The sequence below is a fragment of the Phocoena phocoena genome, chromosome 16 (genome assembly GCF_963924675.1).
Source record: "Phocoena phocoena chromosome 16, mPhoPho1.1, whole genome shotgun sequence".
NCBI classification, from domain to species: Eukaryota; Metazoa; Chordata; class Mammalia; order Artiodactyla; family Phocoenidae; genus Phocoena; species Phocoena phocoena.
This window is the reverse complement of record NC_089234.1, coordinates 71052164-71075216: the sequence shown is the minus strand read 5'-3', so window position 1 is coordinate 71075216 and position 23053 is coordinate 71052164. Positions and strand designations below refer to the sequence as shown.

At 38.0% G+C, this 23053-nt stretch overlaps 1 protein-coding gene across 1 annotated transcript in view; it reads right to left on the bottom strand.

Moving 5' to 3' along the window:
• LOC136136056 (ankyrin-3-like) overlaps positions 1-17313 on the bottom strand; it is a 105200-nt gene extending 87887 nt beyond the window's left edge. Inside the window, exons 1-6 of the mRNA XM_065893927.1 lie at positions 17221-17313; positions 15492-15593; positions 14902-15000; positions 14595-14693; positions 6614-6712; positions 1372-1557 (exon numbers count right to left, since the gene is read on the bottom strand). Of these exons, the coding sequence (XP_065749999.1) occupies positions 1372-1557; positions 6614-6712; positions 14595-14693; positions 14902-15000; positions 15492-15593; positions 17221-17313 (678 nt within the window). The remainder of the gene's footprint in view (positions 1-1371; positions 1558-6613; positions 6713-14594; positions 14694-14901; positions 15001-15491; positions 15594-17220) is intronic.
• Between the last annotated feature and the right edge of the window lie 5740 nt (positions 17314-23053).

The window sequence follows — 23053 nt, the reverse complement described above, 5'->3', positions numbered from 1 at the left end:
GCATTTCATGAAGAAATCGACAAGCTGGTCTCTTCAGTAGCAAATGCCTACTCGAGAACACGTTTTTCTGGATCATTCATACCAAGGTCATTTTACTTCCTTAAAAAAAGTGGTAAAACATGCAGCGATTCACTTAGTCCCCAAAGATTTAAACCTTATAGGAACTAGATGCATTTCTAAATTGTTAGCAAGCTTCTCAGCCATGCTAGCGATCTGACTGACTCTTGTCAAGGGTGGGTCATATGTGTGCCCTTCTGAGGTAACTTTCATCTTGCTGACACCACTGAGGGTAAGTGTCATGCAGAACTCTAGAGAACCAATCCTAGATGAGTAGAATGACAGGGTTGTCTGCAGCTTTAGGTACAGCTGATAAGTTTCTCAAGTGTCAAAACGCTTCGTGTCACAGAACGCTATTGAAATACCCTTAAGTTTCAAGGCTTCCTCATACTTCCTTTCAAACACCAGGTTCAGCTGCAGAAAGCCCTGGTAATCAGACTACTATCTTCCCTGGCACATGCTACTTTGAGGGCGGGGGTATAAAGCAGGTATCTAGCCTACAGAAGGCAATGCAAAGAAGAAGGGAAAGAAATGAGGTAGCAGCTCTAGGAAATGGGAAAATGATGATGCAGATATAGATCATATGTACACGTATATATATATATATATACCTCTGTTGTTCTATTCACCACCATCTAGGTTAACACATTTGGAAGCAAGGAGGAGGAAAAAATGAACGGTTAGTTTGCTGTCGGTGATAATGGGTGGCAGAAAGCTCATGACAGCTAAGTGACGAGGGTGAAAGCTCTGATGGAAGCACGATAGGCACAGAAAGAAAGCTAGACTGAATGAAGGCCTATGTGACGGCCTATTCCAAATGCCACATTTCCTCCACCGAGACTTGCAAGTGTCCAGACAATGGGAGTTGTTGGCTGGGACCCTGGCTGCTGGCATGGTTTCCACAGCTGATCAATACTCAGTGCATTGCCTACCGTCTGAGATAGCAACCAAAGGTTGATTTTGTGCACACCGTGGCTAGCATTTTGTAATTTTTCACCTTGATGTTTGAGCTGACGTGTTAACTACAGTAAAAATATATGTTCAAAGGAAGGACACTGTTGGGTACATATCGATTGATTTCTTTTGAGGTGGCCTCCATGTTAGCACACATAGGGCAGCACCCACAGTTCCCTCCCAGCTTTAGATGCCAAGGGCGGGGGATGTGCCTTCGGCTGGATGACTTGGGCGCTTGATTTTACTCCTTTCAGTGCAGTTAAGTGTTTGGCATAAGCTCCAAAGGGAGCCCAGGCATTCTTCACATTTGGGTGCCTAACACAGGATGCTGCACGAGGGGCTCGTTTCCCAGGTCCTCACCTTCGACTCTACATCTGCATTGTTGTCGTTCTGCAGCAGCAGGGCGGCAGCTTTCGTGTCATCTTTCCTGGCAGCGATGTGAAGAGCTGGAAGACGCACTTTTCCTTTCGTGTCGTTTTCTAGCAGGAGTGACACTACTTGATCGTGACCTTGTTGCAAAGCTACTGCCAACGGTGTGAAGCCATCCTGCGAACAGACGGATGGGTCAAGACGGGTCTCTATGGATATTTTCTTCTTCACTAACAAATAAGAAGGTGACCGACTGACCAAATGTCAATTTTTGTTCGGGGTTATTAAAGCTGACATACTCAAGTAGACATATATGTGGAAAGAAATTTAAAACGACACATATACCAAAGCAGGAAATAATTTAAAAATTTGTAATAAGTTTACGGGTTTCTTTCTGTGGAAAAAGTGGGTAAATTTTGAAAGTCCTACCTAAACAAGAAAAAGACGGCAGAATTTCAGTATCCATAAAATAATCTCAGCGAAAACAATTACCTCTCGGGTTAAATCCAGGCAAATTTTTCAAAGGAGTTCATTTAAATAAGCTGTAAACATTTCCACTGATAATTTAAAACTGTTTTATCCAGTACCTTGTTGCCTAGCATATCCTATCTGCTTCATCACTGTACCTTGTGGCCTAGCGTATATCTGGTGCTCAATTAGTATATGTGAATTAATGAGCTATACTCACTGCTGTTTTAAGGAAGATATACATGAAAGACTCACAGTTTCTCCGACCAATGAAAGAAAGGATCATACAAAATGTGACTAAAGGCAATTCAGACATACACACACATCTATACATTGAGTGTTCCCACTGTATGGCCCCGGGACTTGACAAAGAGAAGACAGCTACAGATTTCACTGTGGTTAATTAATTTGTGGATGGTCTGCTGACTGTAGAACACATAGTACAGAGCAGAACATCCCAGGACTGGCTCCCAAATTTTAATTCTGCAATGCTTTCATTATCACACACTCAAAAGAACATTTCAAAATTATTTTTACTAGACAATTGGCAAGTAAGTTACTTATTATTTTATTCGGGTCATGGTATTTTAGATCTGTAGTCCCTGTGGCACAAATCGAGGGCTGCTCTGATGGAGGAGCGCTTATAAGGGAGAAAGAAAAATCAGAATTACTTGCATACTCATGTCTTGTTGGCTTTCCTAAAAGACTACTTTCACCATTGTATTCCTTGCTGGAAAACACCTACCACTCCTACCACTTATTTGGCTGAATGCAAATCAGCACACTTATATTCAAGGATGTGTAAAATATTGGCCCCAAGCGCCTAAGTGACAGTATTGCCCAGGCTCTTCTCGTACAAATCATCTCCATTCTCCTTACTAACTGTGGACGTGCGGACCATCCCCACCCTGGCTTCTAATCTCAGGCTATTTGTTGCACCCTGAAATGTCCTCCTTGTTCTACATACACAAATTCTGTCTATGCTCCAAGCCTCAAGATCTGGCTGAAGTTCCACTTGCCGCTTTCAACTTTTCCAAGAAGACCCAAATAAGGAAGAGGACGAGCATTAATGCAGCCGGAAGGACATTCCCTGCAACCATATGTAAGATAATGGAGAAAGGCTGCATACAACCTGGACGTCATCAAAATGATATCACAGGTTACAATGAGGGACATAACGTTTAGAGTGTAATTTAATGTTATGGGAAAAGGAATCTACATAACCATGTAAATATATGATCTCATTTTCATTAAGATAAATGTGTGCGCTGTGAACATGGACAAAAAAATCTGGATGAATAAACAGAATGTTATCTCTAGGGAAAATTAACCATGGCTTTTTCTTCTTTTTGCTTTTTATTGTACTTTCTCATTTATTTAATAGATTACTTTTGAAAAAAAAAGAGAAAAATACATTTAAAAAAATGGAATGGTGAAAGGAAAATTGTGTATTAAGAGTTAACGTTGCATCTCACTTTTAAAACCTGAGCAAAACCTAAGGGGTAAAAATGACAGCTCACTTCTGTTCTGCAGCAAAATGAAATGGCTACATTTCCACTGATAGGAATTTTTCAATCCACAGGGCCTATACATAAAGGAAACTACCTTGCACCAGAAAATCAACTGCAGCTGAGACATTAGCACTGACAAGAATGTGCTTCCTGCACAAACCAATTAAAGACACAAAGTACCAGCCCTAAGGTGTTAACAGCTAAAATTAGCAGCTCTAGATTTTGTTTCCAAACCAAGTTTAAACGGTTTGGTTTGCTCTGTACAGTTATTCTTAAGAGAAAAATACAAGCCGAAAGAAAACGTGATAGGAGCTCCTTGAGAAACTTCACTGCCTTGTGGACTGTCTGGCACATAATAGGTGCTTAATAATTACTTGTGCCATATAAGTGAACAAATAAATTTACCTCATGCTTCAAAATTTTGATTAGCGAAAGAAGGAAGATATCCATGGAAAAGAAGGAAGATATACATGGAAAAGATATAAATGTAGTACACAGTAATACAGGAAAGGTTTCGAAAACCACAACCATGCCAAGGACTCGATACATATATACAAGGTACATATGGAAGAAAAAAATGTATTGATGGACCTTGGCAATATCACATCATATAATAAATTAAAAATCCTATTAAAATTTTTCCACCTAAGGAATCCTTTCATTGCTCACTACTGTTCATTCTGTAAATACAGACTTCTGTATAAATGATACCAATATTATTGCAAATCGTAGTTAGAACACTGTGTGAATGAAACATCTTATTTCTTGCTGTTCTTTTTAGTCTCTAGTACTAATAATCCAAAAGAAGAGATAAAAATTCAGTCAAAGCTTCAAATAGCTCTAGATAATCAGATAGATGTTGTTTATATAGTGATGTACTAGTACCCTCATGAAGACATGGATGTGATTTGTTCTTAGAACATTCATTCATTCATTTATTTTTTAAAGCTACCAAAACCGCCCCCCCAAAACCTCTTGAAATTAATATAAAGGAGTAAAAAAGAAATCTATCTATCTGCATTATCTATCTATCTACATATCTCTATCTACATTTCTATCTATATCTATCATCTACATATCTACATATATATCATCTATATATCTATCTACCTACCTGTCTACATATCTACCTATCTACATATCTATCTACCTACCTATCTATGTACATATATATCTATCTACATATCTCTATCTATCTACATATCTATCATCTACATATCTATCTACCTATCTAGATATATATCATCTACATATCTATGTACATTATCTATCTATCTATCTACCTACCTATCTTCTTGCTAAAAGATTGAATTAGTTGTTTAAGGATTTCATACAATATTTCTTTTTACTTGGTTGTAGTGCCTCTTTTGGGGCCTTGAAAGCTTAAAAAAAATTGGAGAACTCAGTGAGTTACTGATAATTAGCTGACAAGTTAACTCTAATCTATTAGCAGTTAATTGGGTTTATATTCGCTTCTAAAGGAGATCCTTGATGCTCTGTCCATCGCAGCCTGAAAAAGAATACTACTTGTCCTTCACAGACGAAAACAGTACTAAGGAATTGCTGTCATCAGGACATTTATATTATTTCGTATTTCCGTCCAAAAATGCGAATGGGTTTCCTCTTCTACAACAACCTCTGCTGCCCATTCTCCCTGCAAAGCATGATGAGACCTGCACTACTTCGTCTTTGAGGGACTCACTCAGGCTACTTCCTCCCAGTGTGAGGATGGGCCCTGCTCGACGTCTACAAATGTTGGTTCCTTTGTTATTTCTTACCGAGCTCTAAGGATATTATTGTTTAGAAATACATTCTCAAGATAAAAATCACCAAGAGAACTGAAGGGTATGAAGTGAAAAGTAAGGCTCCCTCCTAATTTTCAGAATAAACCATTGGTAACAATACACTACGGACATTTTCTTGTATCAGTACATACAGTCTTGTCTCCTTGCTAATAGTGCAGAAGAGCGTTTTACTGTCTAAGTAGAGCCGTATTTATCCAATGACTTCCCTATTTGTCCTTCCTAGTTTTTAAAAAATTGTCATTAGTAATCGTATTGTTGAGCTTCTTATATAATAATTATTTTTTTGCGTTATCTTCTAATATATGTGACAGAAATTCTTTGAAGTGGAATTGCTATGTAAAAAGGTGTATAAATACTAATTTTGATAGTTATTGCTTCTGCAAAAGTGTTGCAACCAATTGTCAACTTCACCAATAAGGTAGTTAAGTTCCAATTTTTTCTACCCCTTGAATTTCTTCCTCATCCTGTGGGCAAAAGACTGGATCTCATTCTTTATCTGATTAATAAATTAATACTTCTTTGACTATGAGGGAGGGTGAGGTATTTTAAACATTTATAGTTATTTGCATTTCTTTTTGTGTGAACTGCCTCTTCATTTACTTAGTGATTTCCCCTGAAGGCATAATCTCAAAAAAAAAACGGTGAGGTTATATGCAATCCCTGTATTGTCATCTTTCTTGTGCCATTCAGGAAATACTTCAGAATGAAAGTCAGAGGAGTGGTATTATGACAGGGATAACCCTACATCTGTTCTAATTCATTGTTTTGTTAAAAATAAAGAATACCCAAACGTTGGTCCTTTATTATTAGCAATAGATTTCTAGTGATACACTTTACAAGGGATTACCATCTTCCATCCAAATTAGTTTAAAAAATAAACTGTATTACCTAAAACAGTACCAGTGACTTAAATAACTTTTTATTTTTAAATAACTCTTCTATTCCTGACTGCAAACGTTTTTTTTAAATACCACTTTTATCTAGTATTTAAAAATGTGTACTAGTTTTGTTTAGAAGTGAGTTTAATTAGTTTACTTTAGAACTATATAAATCCAATCATTATACTTATGCTAGCTTAAATTTGGAAAAAACCAGATTTAAAACTTATGTTTTATCACAAAAATATTTCAAAACAGTGGCTGCTTTTGAGGGAAAATTGTAAGAAGCAGATACGTGTTCTCAAGCAATTATGTAAATAGTAAATAAACAGCTCAGTTATAGGGTAGAGCCAGGCATTTAAGAACAGAGAGGGTATCTCTGCAATGGAAGATTCTTGAAAGACTAGGAATAGAGTTTTCTAATATATTTCATAAAACCTTGCGAGCCCACACGTTAATATACATCTGCAATGACATACCAGTGAGACAAATTCTCAATTTATAGCTTCAGGTTGATAAAATGCCCTATAAACATGTGAACTTACCCATGGAAAGAACCAAAGTGTCTTACCTCCGTGGCCAGGCTCTGGCTTGCACCATTGTCAAGGAGAAACTTGACAACTTCCAGGTGGTTCTCCTGGGCCGCCATATACAATGGTGTGAAACCATTCTGCAAAATAAGAATTTAAATGTTTGTGGCTTTTTAAAGCAAATCTATCCTTCCACTGTACTGATGATATTATATATTCCAGGAAATCTCACACGTAATGATTTTAATAATAGTTTAATATATTCATATTTATTAGAAAACCTAAGCACGATGATTTAAGCAGAATGTATAATTTACAATTATACTTCCTAATTCATAGTTTGAGTGTGGTTCATTGCTACTTGTCTAAGTATAATTCATACCAATACATCCACTTTAGATAAATATGCACCTTCATTTAACCATCAACTACTTACTGAGTGTTTACCATGAGTAAAGGATTTTACTAGACGCCATGAGAATATGCAGAAAAATACATTTGGTCATTGTCCCAATGAATCTTTTTTTATCCCAAGCAATAATTATGTACCTTAAATAAAATATGTAATACTTTTACATAAAATTAAACACCTGAAATAGCTCCTACTTTGGAAAGAATTTATATTAATTTCCTACAGCTTCAAACTTACCACAGACGGGGTGACTTAGAACAAAGGAAAGAACAGCAATTTGAAAAGGGTATATCTTCAACTTTAAAGTCGAATTCTATTAGTAGTCTACTCTTTATAAGTATCCTTCCTTGCATTTTTTGCAAAGACGTGCTCAGAATACATACACACACATTCATATATTATATATTCTATTGTGCATCTTTGTCTGAAATGTGCCCAACTGCCAAGGAACTTGGAAGCAAATGAATACATCCATCTTAAGCTTCTTAGTAAAAATATGCTGCATATATGTTTGTTCTCTAAAACAATGTATTTCACATCTATGAAATACTTAATATTTAAAAAAACTTATTGTAAGATATATACACCAAAACAGGTATTTTTCAAACTATAATAAATTCTCTTTGAATAAGCTTTTCAGAATTCAGTCCTATTTAACTGAATGATCTGGAAATTTCATTGTTTATATTATGCAATCTCCAAGAATAAATGTAAATACATTCTAAATTAAATGTTACCAAACATTACTCAAAACTTTGTGATTCAAAAGGTTTAGGTTAATTACTGTAAGTATTAATTACTATATGATGAATAACATAATTCAGCCTCTGGTAACCTCACTTTTTTGGCTTATACCTCAGAATTAGGAAATAAGTTAAAAATATTCTTGATAAAAGTATTACACGTAACAAATCTACCATAGCATATATACTTTATTCATCAGAGAGTTCCTCTATTCTACTTATTCTATTTTACACATAAATGTAATAAACTAGGTTATTGGGCTGCCAAGCTCAAGATTAGAGACACCAAATTAGAGGCAGTGGAATATGACACAGTAGTCAAGCTTCTTCCTTTTAAATTATTTACCTAGTCACATCACTAAGTTCACTGCTGCTTTGTTCTGTTATGAAAGATTTTATCAATTTTAAACATGAAACCTGGAAAAACTGCAACCCAATGTGTGTGTGTGTGTGTGTGTGTGTGTATGTGTGTCTGCGTGGGTTTCATCTCTGTCACTCTTCCCAGAGCTATGAAGGAACCTGAAAGCTGTTTAGGATACCCTTTATCGTACTGCTATTTTCTCATTTTCTTATCTGACCAAAATGAAAGATTGTTTAATCCTTGGCTGATTTAAATATCTCTTAACCAAAAAAAAGGAAAAATATTAAAAAGAAAAGAAAGGTGAAAACCAGCGTGGATTTTTATCACTCTATGAACTGAGTATATATCTTGCCACATCACCCAAAATTTCCAGATGGAAGATTCAGATTTTAGGAGTAAAGTCCTTAAGGAAAAATTCCAAAATGGATGTCATTCTCTCGGACATAAATATCAAGTAGATAATATATGTCAGTGGATCCTCAACTTCAGGGCAGAGGTCTGCTGTAGTTCAAGTTACCTAAGAAACGCTGGTTCACAGCCCAGTGTACCTGCCCTGTTCTGGAGGAAACCTGCCAGAACCAAGCAAACATTTCATGACGCCTGAAGGAAACCCCAAACTAGGCACTGAGGTTTAGGAGATGCTGTTCTTACAGACCTAGAGCTTCCAAAGAGTGGTTCTTAACAAATACAACTTTTAGATCACTCCGTGTGCCCTTTCCACAATGGCAGAGAATGAAATGTGTACAACTGGAATTTCTCAGAAATGATACGTAGACACGGGTCACAGCAAGATGGGGCTCTGTAGTGAATAGTTCCCACAATAGATTTTCTTCTTGTTTTTTGAGTGCTTGCCATTGTACCGCTATTACTCGAAAGCTGGTCATTTTCTGGATGGTCATTCTTTCATATTGTTTCATTTTTATATATTTTTATGGATATATAATTCACACACCAAAAAACTCACTCTTTCAAAGTGTAAAATTTAGTGTTTTTTTAAGTCCGTTCACAAAGTTGGGCAACCATCCCCACCATCTCACTCCAGAACATTCCATCACCTCATAAAGGAACCCTGGACCATTAGTATTCACTCCTCATTTGCCCCTCCTCATGTCCTCTGGCAACCACTCATCTGCCTTCCATCTCGATGGATTGGTCTGTAGTAAAAATTTCACGTAAATGGAATCATCCAGTATATGGCTTTGAATGGTCTCATTCTACTTCTGCTGACCATATTGACAAAATGGTTTTGGCGAGGCCTCCATAGTGGAAATTTCAATTTTACACTGGGTATTTGAGTGTGCGTGTTTGTGTATTTTGGTCCCTTCCTTTGCCAGTATTGTTTCTGTTTTCTTTAGAGGAACTACATCTTCACAGATGTGTAGGTAGGACTTGTCTTGGTTGGACTTTGAAGTAAACTGGACTGCCCTTCTTCAACCACAGGGTGGACGCACGTGCGGCACGCCTCTCCTTGCTCTTCCACGTCTATTCTACGTCCTTCTCAATTCTCTTTTCTACCAAATCTCCCCTCCCCACCCTCGAATGGCCTGTAGGGACTGTATCAAAGGGCAACCTTACCCTTTAGCTTCTGATTAAGTTCTCTCACTCCAACTACCTAGTTTCCAAAGCTTTCTGAAAGCTTCTTTACCCTTCTATTCTATGGGTTCCTCATATAATTCCAAATTGCTGAAGTTATTTGGATGAAAGCAATAGAAACTAACACGAATTAATACAAATTTTGTGTATTGGGAAAGGATCAACAAGGCGTGAGAACACGTACACACTAGATATGGTTCTAGGAAGATAATTATAAGCATCTTTTTGAAAGAGTGAATAAAAATATTACCATTACTCTCTAGTGCAAAGAGGGTTAAGGCACAAGTAATCCAGTGTGGATGACCTAGAGCTGTAATGATTTTTCATGAAATAGTACCTGGATTGGGAAGATGGTAATATTTCAGAAAGAATGTTATTTTTCTCTTAAGAGAAAAAAGTACATCACTGGTTTTTTATTAATTCCCTAACTTAGGAAATTTCCAAAACAAAGAGCTGACCAAAAAGGAACATATGGGTGGCCCAATTTACATTTGCTTTTCTGTAGCAACAATACACTGAATTCTCAAAAGGCTCAAGACTGAGTATGCTTTTTGATGTCTGATTTTATCCAATATCTTCAGTACCTTCTGCTCTGATTATGCTGTTATTGTAAGTATTGTGGTGTTATCATAAGTATGCAAAGTTGCAGACTTATAGTTTTATAGACCGTACTGAGGCATGCTACCTAATACCCACTAAAATAAAACAAAATAAAATAAAATAAAAATGAAATGAAACAATATAAATAAGGGCTTAAATTTCATCCATGCAATTTTATCCATCCTAGTTTCCTCCAACCAAGCCTTTGTATATCATAAAGTGCTGTTATTAATTAAAATGTCAAGGGCATGGTGATATATTTGTACTGATTTACATAAGGTACTAATTTTTGTGAAGACTGTTTACATCAGAGGTGTGCTATTAGTTTAAAGGTCAGAAAGGCTCTATCTGGACCACACCCATTGTCTGACTTCACCAGGACCTGACCTCCCCCCACCCATAGGAAACATTAAAAAACCCAGAAAGGGGCTTCCCTGGTGGCGCAGTGGTTGAGAGTCCGCCTGCCGATGCGGGGGACACGGGTTCGTGCCCCGGTCCGGGAGGATCCCACATGCCGCGGAGCGGCTGGGCCCGTGAGCCATGGCCGCTGAGCCTGCGCGTCTGGACCCTGTTCTCAGCAACGGGAAAGGCCATAACAGTGAGAGGCCCGCGTACCGCAAAAAAACAAAACAAAACAAAACAAAAAAAAACCCAGAAAGACCACGGAAGCATTGGTTTAATTAAAGGGTCTTTGTCTTTGTTAAAACCACTGTGAAAACCTGTCAATTTAGATACTTTGATAGTTAAAAATATTATACGAAACAGACTTTGCTTCTTTATAAACATAGTTGGTACCTTATATTATGGAATAAAGACAGAGAAGGAGAAAAGCGTAAGGGATGTCATTTGACATGGCAGTTTGAGACTTTTCAAGAGCAAACACTGTTAATCATTGTTGTACTTCGTATAAAGTATTAAGAACTTAGTAGAGTTAAGAAGTTAGGAATCGTAGTAGAGTTCTTTAAAATCACAATTCAGTTATCTAATCCAATTTCTTTCTTAGGGTAGGCCTAAATGATTCCTGGAATGTTAAGTAATATAAGAAAGAGTTAACTAACTTATTAAGACCTAAGATCAAGGCAATGACAAAAATTATTACGAGAACATCCACAAATTCCTAGTGTATAGAGCCTCAGTTCATCAGAACTTGATACTGTCCCATGCCATTTTTATTTTCAAGGAGAATTTTTATATTTAAGGAAGGTGAGGGGCTCTCTTTATGCTGTTTCTTGTTGGCTATTAAATATTGTCTATAGGATAAAATTTCACTTAGATAGGGATACACTTTCTTTTTTTTCTTCTTCTTTTTTTTTTTTTTTTTTTTGCTGTATGCGGGCCTCTTACTGTTGTGGCCTCCCCCATTGCGGAGCACAGGCTCCGGACGTGCAGGCTCAGCGGCCATGGCTCACGGGCCCAGCCGCTCTGCGACATGTGGGATCTTCCCGGACCGGGGCACGAACCCGCATCCCCCGCATCGGCAGGCGGACTCTCAACCACTGCGCCACCAGGGAAGCCCGGGATACACTTTGTTGAATAATAATATTCCTGGGATGTTTTATGTTCTGCCACCAAATGGAATTTCACTGCATTTCATGGCATTATTGCTTGCTGTTCTTTAAAGTTCCTTTTGAAAAGTTGCTACCAGGAATTATCTTTGAAACTCCATTCTGCTTCATGGTGATCTCATTACTTATCCTGTCCACAGAACGATGCAGTTCAGAAAGCTTCTGGGGGCAGGTGTCCAGAGGAAAGGGGGGCAGGTTTTCTGTCAAGTGGGTGGCTGGGTATTCCAAGCACAGCTGCAAGGAACAGAGAATTTCACAGCCCACGTTCTCCTTCCACACTTCATCATCAGGAGAGGATGTGTATACATTGAAATCAAATATGGTTAGGATTTTATTTCGACTACAGCTTCTCCCAGACATTTCAGAGAAGGTTTAAAACCACGCCTCCTCTGAACATTAGTCATGAATGTGCATAATGTTGAAAAGAAGGGAAGGTTAATTTTTCCCTCCCTTGGGGGGGAAGATAGGAAAATGAAAATGGACTCAAGAGTTTTCCCACTATCTCAGAGCTTAACGCTAGCTATTTTCTAAGTAAAAAATTACAGGGGCATTTAAAAATAATTGGTTGAAAACCACAATGCTCCCCTTGTGGTCAGCTGGTCTGTATTTCTCTTCAAGTACCATACGTGCCACTATTCAACTTTATATCACTCCTTTCTGGAAAAGCTTTATTACTGTAAGTGAGCTAGCAAAGGGAATCAGCACAGGTGGCATAGACCATGTAACAAATGCCCAACCATGGGGAACTTAGAGGTTAGACCAATTGTACAAGAAATCATGCGGTCGCAAGTGCAGTGCCGTTTCTTTTCCACGACACTGTTATTCAATGGCATCAGAGCTTTCAGCGCTACAGCGGGAGTAACAAGGGAGAGAATCACTACGATTCTGTGGACCCATAAAATATAAGAGGCTCCTGTTATCCAAAGATAATCAGTACTGGAAAAGACTGAAGAAGTCAAGTGCATTTAAAGTGGGGATCAAAAGGCCGCAGTTAATAATTTAAAGAGTTAGATTGAGACTTCATCTTGAAAGAGAAAAGCAGACATTGTAAAAATGACTTTATGTGATTTAACAAAAGGTAGGTTACAACTGCATTCATGTACAGGTTCTCCGAGTGAATGAAGACTAAACCAACTATGATTCTGGGGGAGAAGATGTATGATGTTCTTCCAACAGAATTGTATGACGGCTTGACATCCTTCACTTTTTATTTTCAGAGCATAAGCAAAAAGATAGTCCTTTTGCAAAAACTACTTGGGAACCGAAGGCCTCACCTAATTTTTTTTCTTCATTTAATCTTTTGATTTTTCAAATCATTCGAGTTTGAAACACTGTCAGGAAATCATCCAAATTCTTCACACAGTCTGGGCAACTACTGCCAGGAAGTCACGACACCACAGCAGTCCGCCAGCGTCACTCTCCCTGACTTCATGAAATCCTACATCTTTTGCAAAACTTGCAGCTTTGTTCTACAGTCAATTGGTTCAAAATCTAATACCCTGGGGTAGATACTGATGAACCAGGATAGATGTCAGCCTTCAGCTGGGAGGAATGTTTGAGTAGGGACCAGTTTTAACAACGGTCAGGTCCTTAGAGATGATCACACTAAGTGAAGTAAGTCAGAAAGAGAGAGACAAACACCATATGATGTCACTTATATGTGGAATCTAAAATACGACACAAATGAACCTATCTATGAAACAGACTCACAGACATGGAGTCTGTTTCGTAGATAGGTTCATTTGTGTCGTATGTGACGTACGTAAGTGACATCATATGGTGTTTGTCTCTGTCTTTCTGACTTACTTCACTCAGTGCGATCAATACCCTTGATAAACCATAATGGAAAAGAATGTGAAAAAGAATCACTTTGCTGCATTGCAGAAATTAAAACACTGTAAATCAACTATACTTAAAAAAATTTTTTTAAAAATGGTCAGGTCCTAAGTGGATATTTGTACGTTATGATGGTGTTTGCTCTTCTACACAAGCTCACATCTGTGGGGACATCTTATCGAGGGCTGAATTGTCACTGATAATAAGGACCTATATTTTTAGAACAATAAAGTGAACTTAATTTTTTTAGACTCAAAGTCTGCCAAATGATAATCTATTGGTATTTTCCTTAGAACTTCATGGAAGATTCGGAGAGCTTGTAGGAGGATCTTCTGAATGAATTATCGGTGTATATGCATTACTAACAATCTGGAAATTTTAAACTTCGGGGATTTTAAAGTTTCTTCTGCTTGTTTTTTTTCTTTTTAATCTGTTTCAGGGAACAACGATGATGCCTGAGTTAGTAAACAGGAATTAACTAGTGTCTTCTCTTTTTTAACTAGATAAAGCACCGACATATTCTGAACTTCTAAGGGCCTTTCCTCTTTTATAGGCCTCCTCATTTCCTTTGTCTGTGAGTAAATACTGAGACTGGATCTGAGCTAACATCATAAAACAGAATAAGTCTCTACATTACAGAGGTCCTCTAATCACTTGTGTCTATGACTACTAGCCATACATACCAGTTTTACAGATGGATGCCTTTTAAAAACCTCTACATCTCACACAAAGAGTACTGCAAGTGAGGATATACATGAAATCGAATAATCCAGAATAATATGGTTATTCATGGGATATAGCTCTTAAGTATTATATTCTTAGAAGATACATAGACCAAGCAAGCACCTGACCCAGAACATTGTTTGGGAACCATTATAACAACATTTCTTGGCAGTAGAGCTGTAGGCTTACCTGGGATTGGGCATTGACATTGGCTCCATTTGTAACCAAGACCTTTACCACCTCTGCTTGCCCTGCCAAAGATGCTATATGCAACGCTGTGTTTCCTTTCTGTAAAACAAAAGGCAAGATACATGAGCTCACCCATCTTTCTGTCTACTTTCAACATTTTACAATATATCAAATCCCTCTATAAGTTCCCCAAAGAGAACAAGGTTGACAGGTATCTCATGAGAAGCGTGCCCCAATTCTTATCGAGGGCTGAATTCTCACTGAATTGGGCAATTGATATAAAAAGCACAAAATGTGTCATACTGACCTTTGTAGCTGCATCCACGTTGGCTTCTCTCTGTAGCAGCTCAGAAACAACTTCTACATGGCCTTCTTTGGAAGCAAGATGGAGAGCATTCAACCCATTCTGATTAAGTGAAGGGAAAGCTTTACTCAGCAGGTTGAAAACAGAAGAGTAAACAGTCAACCGAGAACTCTGAAGAGTTCCCACCAACAACCACTTGTATGTGTTTAGTGTAGGAACTTGAATTAGGAATAAAAGTACTCGTGGCAATTAGATAGGTTGTTCTGATGTCATTACGTACTAAATTTTAGGAATTAGTTATTAAAGCATACATATCTACATTTCTGAATGCTTCTCTAACAAAGCAGAGAATAACTTGATAATTCAAGCTGGAGACATTTAATAGAAAACACTGACAAAACAGAGAAAGTCTTGGTAATATCTAACGAAAGATTTAAGGAGTTTGAAGTCTGGATTTTTAAAATTTTATCTAAAAACTTAAATAACCATTGTAAAGCAATTATACTCCAATAAAGATGTTAAAAAATAAAAAATAAAATAAAAAAATAAATAAAATAAAAACTTAAATAACAACAACAATCACCACAACTAACCTGATTGCAAATGTTGATGTCGACTCCATTTTTTATGTAGTCAAGGGCCTTTTCTAAGTGTCCGGCTCGAGCTGCTCTTAAGTAACTTGCATTGGCATCCGACTGAATAAATAAGAAAAAACGTGTTGATGAAAAAAGGAAACTAATATGCATGTTGCTAACTATGCAGAATTATTGTCCAAACTAAAACGGAAGTAAAACTGAGATTTGTTTCAATTGAACTATTTTATTTCTAACGTGAAAACACTAATAAAAGGTCTTCATAAAGTCACCAGGAAAAGTACAAATTCTTCCAAAGTTAGTTTCAAGTGTATAAAGTTACCCCTTCTGTGATGTCATAACTGATTCTGAACCGAAAGAGAAAATTTCCATGATGTGTAGGTACGTTAAATCAACACACAATTTCATGAAAGTTAAGAAAAATCCTGTAACTTTCTGGTAGTTACATTATTATAAACCTCACTGTTCTCTTTAATCAGAAATTTAATTATACAGATGTTGAACTATAAGGCTACACCTGAAACTCATATAATTAAAAAAAAAAGAAATTTAACATCTACTCCATTCTTTTGTACCTCTCCAACCTTTCAATTAATAGCTTCACGAATACATTTAATGTCACACTAGTTTAACAGGAATTTGTGGGTAATGATGTTCTCTTGAATTTTCCTGCAGGACATAGCCATGTGTTGGAACACAGACTATCTGAAAAGCATTCATTTATAAATGTCTACACAGTTTGTGAAGCATACTTTCCATATATTTTCAAGCTAGCTAAATCCACAGCGTGCAGAAAACTTTATCAGAAGCAGTAGCAGGTTCAAACAAAGAAATATATACACATTTTTAAAACAACAAAAGCCAAGCCTGTAATTCATTCACCGAAAGCATACAACTCTGAACTACTGCTACACTCTAGTACCTACAATTACGCAGCTGAAATCATCTACTATTGAAATTTTTAATAGAAAGAAGGTGATGACAAGAAAGTCTGCCAAGTTGAGTCTGTACAATTTGTAAAGGAAACTTGCTCCATGTCAAACAACACAGAAGCAGATTTTCTTGAAAGGGCCGCCCCAAACATCACTGGTTATAAATGCAATCATGCAGGGTATGGCTTAAAAGAGGAAAGTGTCTTCTTTCAGCCATTTGCCAACTACGTCCTTCAAACTCCCATTCACTTACCACCTCATCTGTAAAGGCTTCCCAGACCACCAGGCAGAGCTTTAATTGCTCACTGCTCCCAAGGCACTGATTTCATTGAGCCCTCTTGGTATTTATCACCCAGTATCATAGTTTTTGGTATACCTGTCCTTCTTCCTCCCTAAACTGAAGGCCCTTTAAGAACAAGCAGAGGCAGATTTAAGGGGTAGGCAACTTGAAAAAGTTAAAGTCACCAAGATGCCAATCTTTGAGGAATACTAATGGAACCCTGGAAATGTACCTGAGATGAAGGAAAGGATCCATCCCTCAGAAGGATCTTTGGTTCTGGCGCGGGTCAATTCAGCTGAGTTGACTTGATCAACACCTCAAAGAAAAAGGGCACTGTCTTCAGGGTCTCCTCCCTCCCCATGTACAGCAGTGTGCCTCTCTCTGAAGGAGTACTGCTTCTTCTAAATGGGGGCTTCTTAATCTCAGCACTATTGGCATTTTGATCCAGATAATTCTCTGATATGGGGACAGTCCTGGTCACTGTCTATGGTCACCAGTATTTCCAGCATCTACCAACCAGGTAGAATCTCCTATTTGTGACAACCAAAAATGTCTTCATGTCTCCAAGTTTCCCGGGGTGAAGGGTAAAACCGCCCCTGTTGAGAACCATTGCTCTAAATAAATGGTAAACCAATTTGCTGAAAGATTGTAGGTTTCAAAAGTCTTAAATCTTTGGTTTGCCTGCATTGCCATATGCCTTGACCTAGCACAAGGCAGTGACTATATGTATAACATCCATCTTTCTCTTTCCTCTACAGCTGGAAGCAACCCTGGCACACAGCAGGTGCCTATAAATGTTCTGTGAATGAATGAATCAACAAATAAGTAAATTATGTGGAAATAACTGATTATTTCCTAGAACAATACAGGAGGCTTTATTAACAACAACAATAGCAGTTACTTAAGTTACTATGATACAAAGCTGAACAGCAGAGAGCATAGACTGAGCCATGAGTTGGGTATCTGGGAACACACGTAGGTGCTGCTAAAGCAAAATTGGGATCTGAGTCAAGCACGCAGATCACTTAATCAGGGCAGAGAGTTAAGTAAGAGGAAGACAACAGATTTGGTTCAAATCAGACAAAGAACAAACCAAAGTTTCCAGAAATGTAAAGAAAAATAAAATTCAGTCTTTAAACAGCTTTGGTACTTGGAGAAGGTTAGTTTTTGTTTGGTTTGTAAGTTCAGTTAGAAATAAATTAGCTGTGCAAAGATGGGTCATTGTACCATAAAATACCATCTTCTTTGTGCCAGCTCAGTGACTTACCAGGGAATTTGCCCAGAAGGGCTCTGATGCTGTTCTGAAAACAAATGACATGAGCCTGCCTGGATATTTCAACAGCCAAAGATAATAACTGTGAGTTAAGTAAGCACCCCAAACCACTGACTTTGAGTACACAAAAACAGCAGCTAAAGAAGTTCAAAAAGAGGTGTCAGAATTCAAGGAAAGCCCCTGAATTGATTCCAGATCTGAAAAGGTTTGGCATTGCTATATACTGTCATTTTTCTCCCACATTTTCTCATAATTTTCCTACCAAAAATTCTAAAGCAAAACAAAATACAGACAATGTAAACCAAATCTTCTAATTCAGTGGTTTCCTACCTATCTGGACCTCAGATTCTTTAGAGACTAACAAAAGTTAACGAATAAATTCCTTTCCTTCGGGCTTCCCTGGTGGCGCAGTGGTTGAGAGTCCGCCTGCCGATCAGGGAACATGGATTTGTGCCCCGGTCCAGGAAGGTCCCACATGCCGCAGAGCGGCTGGGCCCGTGAGCCACGGCCGCTGAGCCTGCGCGCCCAGAGCCTGTGCTCCGCAACAGGAGAGGCCACAACAGTGAGAGGCCCGCGTACAGCAAAAAAAAAAAAAAAAAAAAAAAAAAAAATTCCTTTCCTTCAACAATTGCACATATATGCATACACATACCAAATCTGCATACACACAGCAAATTTGCATACAAACATCAAACCTGCATACACACATCAAACATGCATATGCAAACACAACTTCCACGGCTCAGGATTGCTAAGCCTGCTCACAGATTTAGGTTTAAGAACACCTGCTCTAATGATAAAGAATTCTCTGGTGGATACCCTCCCTATATCTATTTCAGCCAGTAACCCTGGTATCAAATATTTCTCTGAGGTAGCTAATTTATCACCTGAGAACTTTAGGAAGAAGAAAAAGGACAAAGATTTATTTTCTTCATTTCTCCCAGCCCTCTGTTACGTGCAGACATGTCCAATACACCAATACATAATAATCAGCCACTGCTTGTACTTCAAAGAAGAAGTCTAGGGAGAGAAAGAGGAAAATACAAAGAAAAAGCAGGAAGAGGGAAATGAAGACTGCCTTGAAGAAACATGACAACTTAGGAAATGCAATTATTACAGCCCACAGACAAAGAACCAAGATCTTCCTTCCACAAATATTTGTTGAACATCAATTTTGAACTAGTCATGCCAACATCTGGCTGTACGGTGGGGAACAAAACAGATGTGGTACCAATGAACACTCGCTGGCCTTCATCTCACCCTTACTCTTTCCCAAACTGTGCTGCTTCACTGGCAGGATAAATAATGGAGTCTTCATCTTTTTCTTTTTTCAGATTTGCCTGTAGTACCTATATACTGTTGTTTATTTCCTTAATGTTAAAAATATATACAGTATTTTGTATTAGGCTTAATATCAGTGTGTTGCATCTCTTAGCTATCATTCCATCAAGTAACTAGGGGTTACTTTTAACACAGGCTACAGCCTGTTTTTAATCTGGAACATTCTATCCAAACAATGTCTCTTTTAAGCTAACTGTAGACAAATTACTATGGAAGGAAATTAGGTCCCATGAGAGGCTGAGCGCTGTCACATGGAAAGTCATACTGAGGAGACCATTGCCTACGGAGTTAGTTGGTACAAAATGAATATGAGTAAGTTGGTCATCATTTCATTTCCCCCCCGAGATGATGAAAACCTGAAGGGAGAACTTGGAAAATGAAAGTGTCTTTCACCACTTTGATGTCTACTTAGTAATTTTACTAGACAGGAAAGAAATATGAACCTTGTGTGTTTTTCAACGAAAGTTTTTCAAGGATAGAATCAAACATCATAAATTAACCTACTAACTCAGAATTTTCACCTGTACTGAATATTGGTATTATTCAGCAAAAAGCAGTGATTGGAAAAAAATAAGCATTTCTTGAGTGCCAACCTCAGGAATAACTAGTACTTCATACCTCTGACTATGTGCTACGTAATATTACAAGCACTTAGATTAACTTAATTTTATTATTGGCACTTGATTATATCATTAGTCACTTAATATAATATGGAATAATTGTATAAGTACTTATATTAACTTAGTCCTTATAATATTTCCACGAAGTAGTATAGTGGGGTTAAGTCATGCTGCCCCCCCCCCCAAATTCACGTCTACTTAGAACTACAGAACATGACCTTATTTGGAAATAGGACCTTTATAGACATAATTATTTAAGATGAGGTCATACTGGATTAGAATGGGCCCTAAATCCAATGACTGATGTCCTAATAACAAGAGAAGATATACAAATATAGAATCATTATGTTGTACACCTGAAAACAATATAGCGCTACATAGCAATTATACCTCAATTACAAAAAAAAGAGAAGGAGACACAGACACATAAGAGAAACCATGTTAAAATGGAGGAAGAGACTGGAGTATTGTTGCCTCGAGACAAGGTCTGCCAGGAACCACCAGGAGCTGGAAAAGACCAGGAAGAGTCATCCCCTAGAGCCTTTGGAGGGAGTGTGGCACTGAGGACACCTTGATTCTGGACCTCTGGCCTCCAGAACTGTGAAAGATCGATTATCTATTTATTTATTTAAAGATGTTTTTGATGTGGACCATTTTTAAAGTTTTTATTAAAGTTACAATATGGCAACAATATTGCTTCCGTTTAATGTTTTGGTTTTTTGTCTGCAAGGCACGTGGGATCTTAGCTCCCCGACCAGGGATAGAACCTGAACCCACTGCATTGGAAGGCTAAGTCTTAACCACTGGACCACCAGGGAAGTCCCCTATTTATTTATGTGCTGTGTCCGGTGCAGCTTGCGGGATCTTAGTTCCCTAACCGGGGACTGAACCTGGGCCACAGCAGTGGAAGCATCGAGTCCTAACCACTGGACTGCCAGGGAATTCTGAGAATACATTCCATTGTTTTAAGCCACTTAGTTTGCGATGGCTTGTTATGGAAGCCCTAAGAAACGAATGCAAGGAAGCACTACTAGCTCCATTTTATAGATGAGGAAACCGGGCTATAGAATGAATGACTTTTGCAGAGACACACAGCTTGTGAGTGGCAGGGAATACATTCAGAGAGTCTGACTCCAGAGTCTAGGCTGTTAATCACTACTTTAAGAAAGGGCTTAATAAATATTTGGTCAATAGTCTATGCCCAGTAACTCTTGGTTAATTAGTTCATTCGTCTTCCATCAATCAATCCATCCGTCTGTTCATTCATCCATCGAATTAACTATCTAGGCAATACTTCAGGTACATCCTCGCTGGAGCACAATCCCTTCACTGAGTTCAAGGCTCAAGATCAGGCTAAGAGTAGCTCGCCAGAAGAAATGCAGACTGGCGACTCAGTGATACATAACAGAGCTTTGCTCCACTGCCTCTAAACAGCAGGGAGCAGTCTCTGAGGCCTATTAATACCGGATCAACCAATTCTCCAATCCTTTTCCTACATCTCATCTTCCCAACTATCTGGGAACCATGTGAAGCGAAGATGACCCTTCCTGTAAGCTTCAGGTTCTTTTTTTCTACTGGTGTCCTGTTCCCTGCCTACCAACATACTCAGGTGTTTCTTAAGCCTAAAGCAAACAAACAAACAAACTACACACATACAATCCAAAAGCCCCTTTCCTTCCAGTCTTCTACACAGCACCCATGCAAGGCATGTCTGTTTCTCAGTGTGGTAGACTGGTTAATTGGTCTGTATCCCAACAACTCCACTTACTAGCAGTGTTACCTGTGGCAAGTATCTTAACATATGTGTGCTTCAGTTTTCTCAGCTGTCAAATGGTGATAAACTAATCTATTAGAATGAAATTAGTTCATGTAGGGTAATTAACAGGGTGAGTGCATAGCAAGCACTCAATAAATGATTATTATTTTATTTTAAAATCATTCTGTGAATATCAAACGTTTTGAAGGATTGGTTTAGGTTAGTCCCACTGCTTCTATATCTTAATACTATTGATAACTCATCTTTGAGTCCCTAGCAATATGGCGTCTCTCACTAATCAATAAAGTCTCTGTATGCAATCACCAATGACCTTGCAATCATCAAATCCCGTTACTTAATTATACTTCTCTCTCTGAATGGTGAATCATTGGACAGTACTGATCGCCTTCTCTTTCTTCAACATCTTCCCTTTAGCTTCTCTCAACTCTTTGTTCACACCTTTGTGTTCTTCACTGCCTCAACCCATCACTGAAAAATGCGCCTTTTCCATTTTCAGATCTCACATTTCTTTCCTTCCTGTTCTCTTTCCCAAAGTGATTTCATCACTATCACGACTTCCACAATTCTTTTTATGCCTAACACTCTATATCTACATTGTGCTCATCTGTATCTATCCTAAAACATTTCCCTTTCCATGTCTCACAATTTCCTCACCTCAACAGCAACAACAAACATTTACTGAGAACACATTTCTGTCACTGCAACTAAGTACTCATGGCAGAGATGTGAGTAATAAACTCCCTTGATCTCCTTATTTCGATTTAAAGGTCCCAAGATTATCCTAACCCCTCAGGCATGCAACTTTGGTGTCAATCGTTTTTATTTTAATTGAGGTATAACTGACATATAACATTATATTAGTTTCAGGTGTACAATGACTTGATATTTGTATATATTGAGAATGATCACCGTAATAAGCTTAGTTAACATCCATCACTGTACATGGTTATAATTTTATCTTTCTTGTGTTGAGAGGCGTGAATCCTTAATTACATCTTTCTTCTCCCTTCTTCCCCTCAAACCCGCCCAGAAAGTTACACACATGAATCCTATCAAATATTCTGTCACTGGGGGCTTTTACAGTTTCCATCTTCCTTTTGAAAAGTGCTTATCAGAATGTGTATCATACATACAAAAGACCGCATAAAACATATATGAACAGTTTAAAGAAAAATCGTAAAAGCAATACCCACATACCTGGTCAGCTCAAGAATCAAAGTTACAAGCAGCTTCGTAGACCTCCAATGAGCCCTTCCTTAACTGGCTCTCCAAAGGCATCTTGTTCTAGTCAATCATTCTCATGACTTTCTTTATAGTTTTAACATCTACATAAACCTTG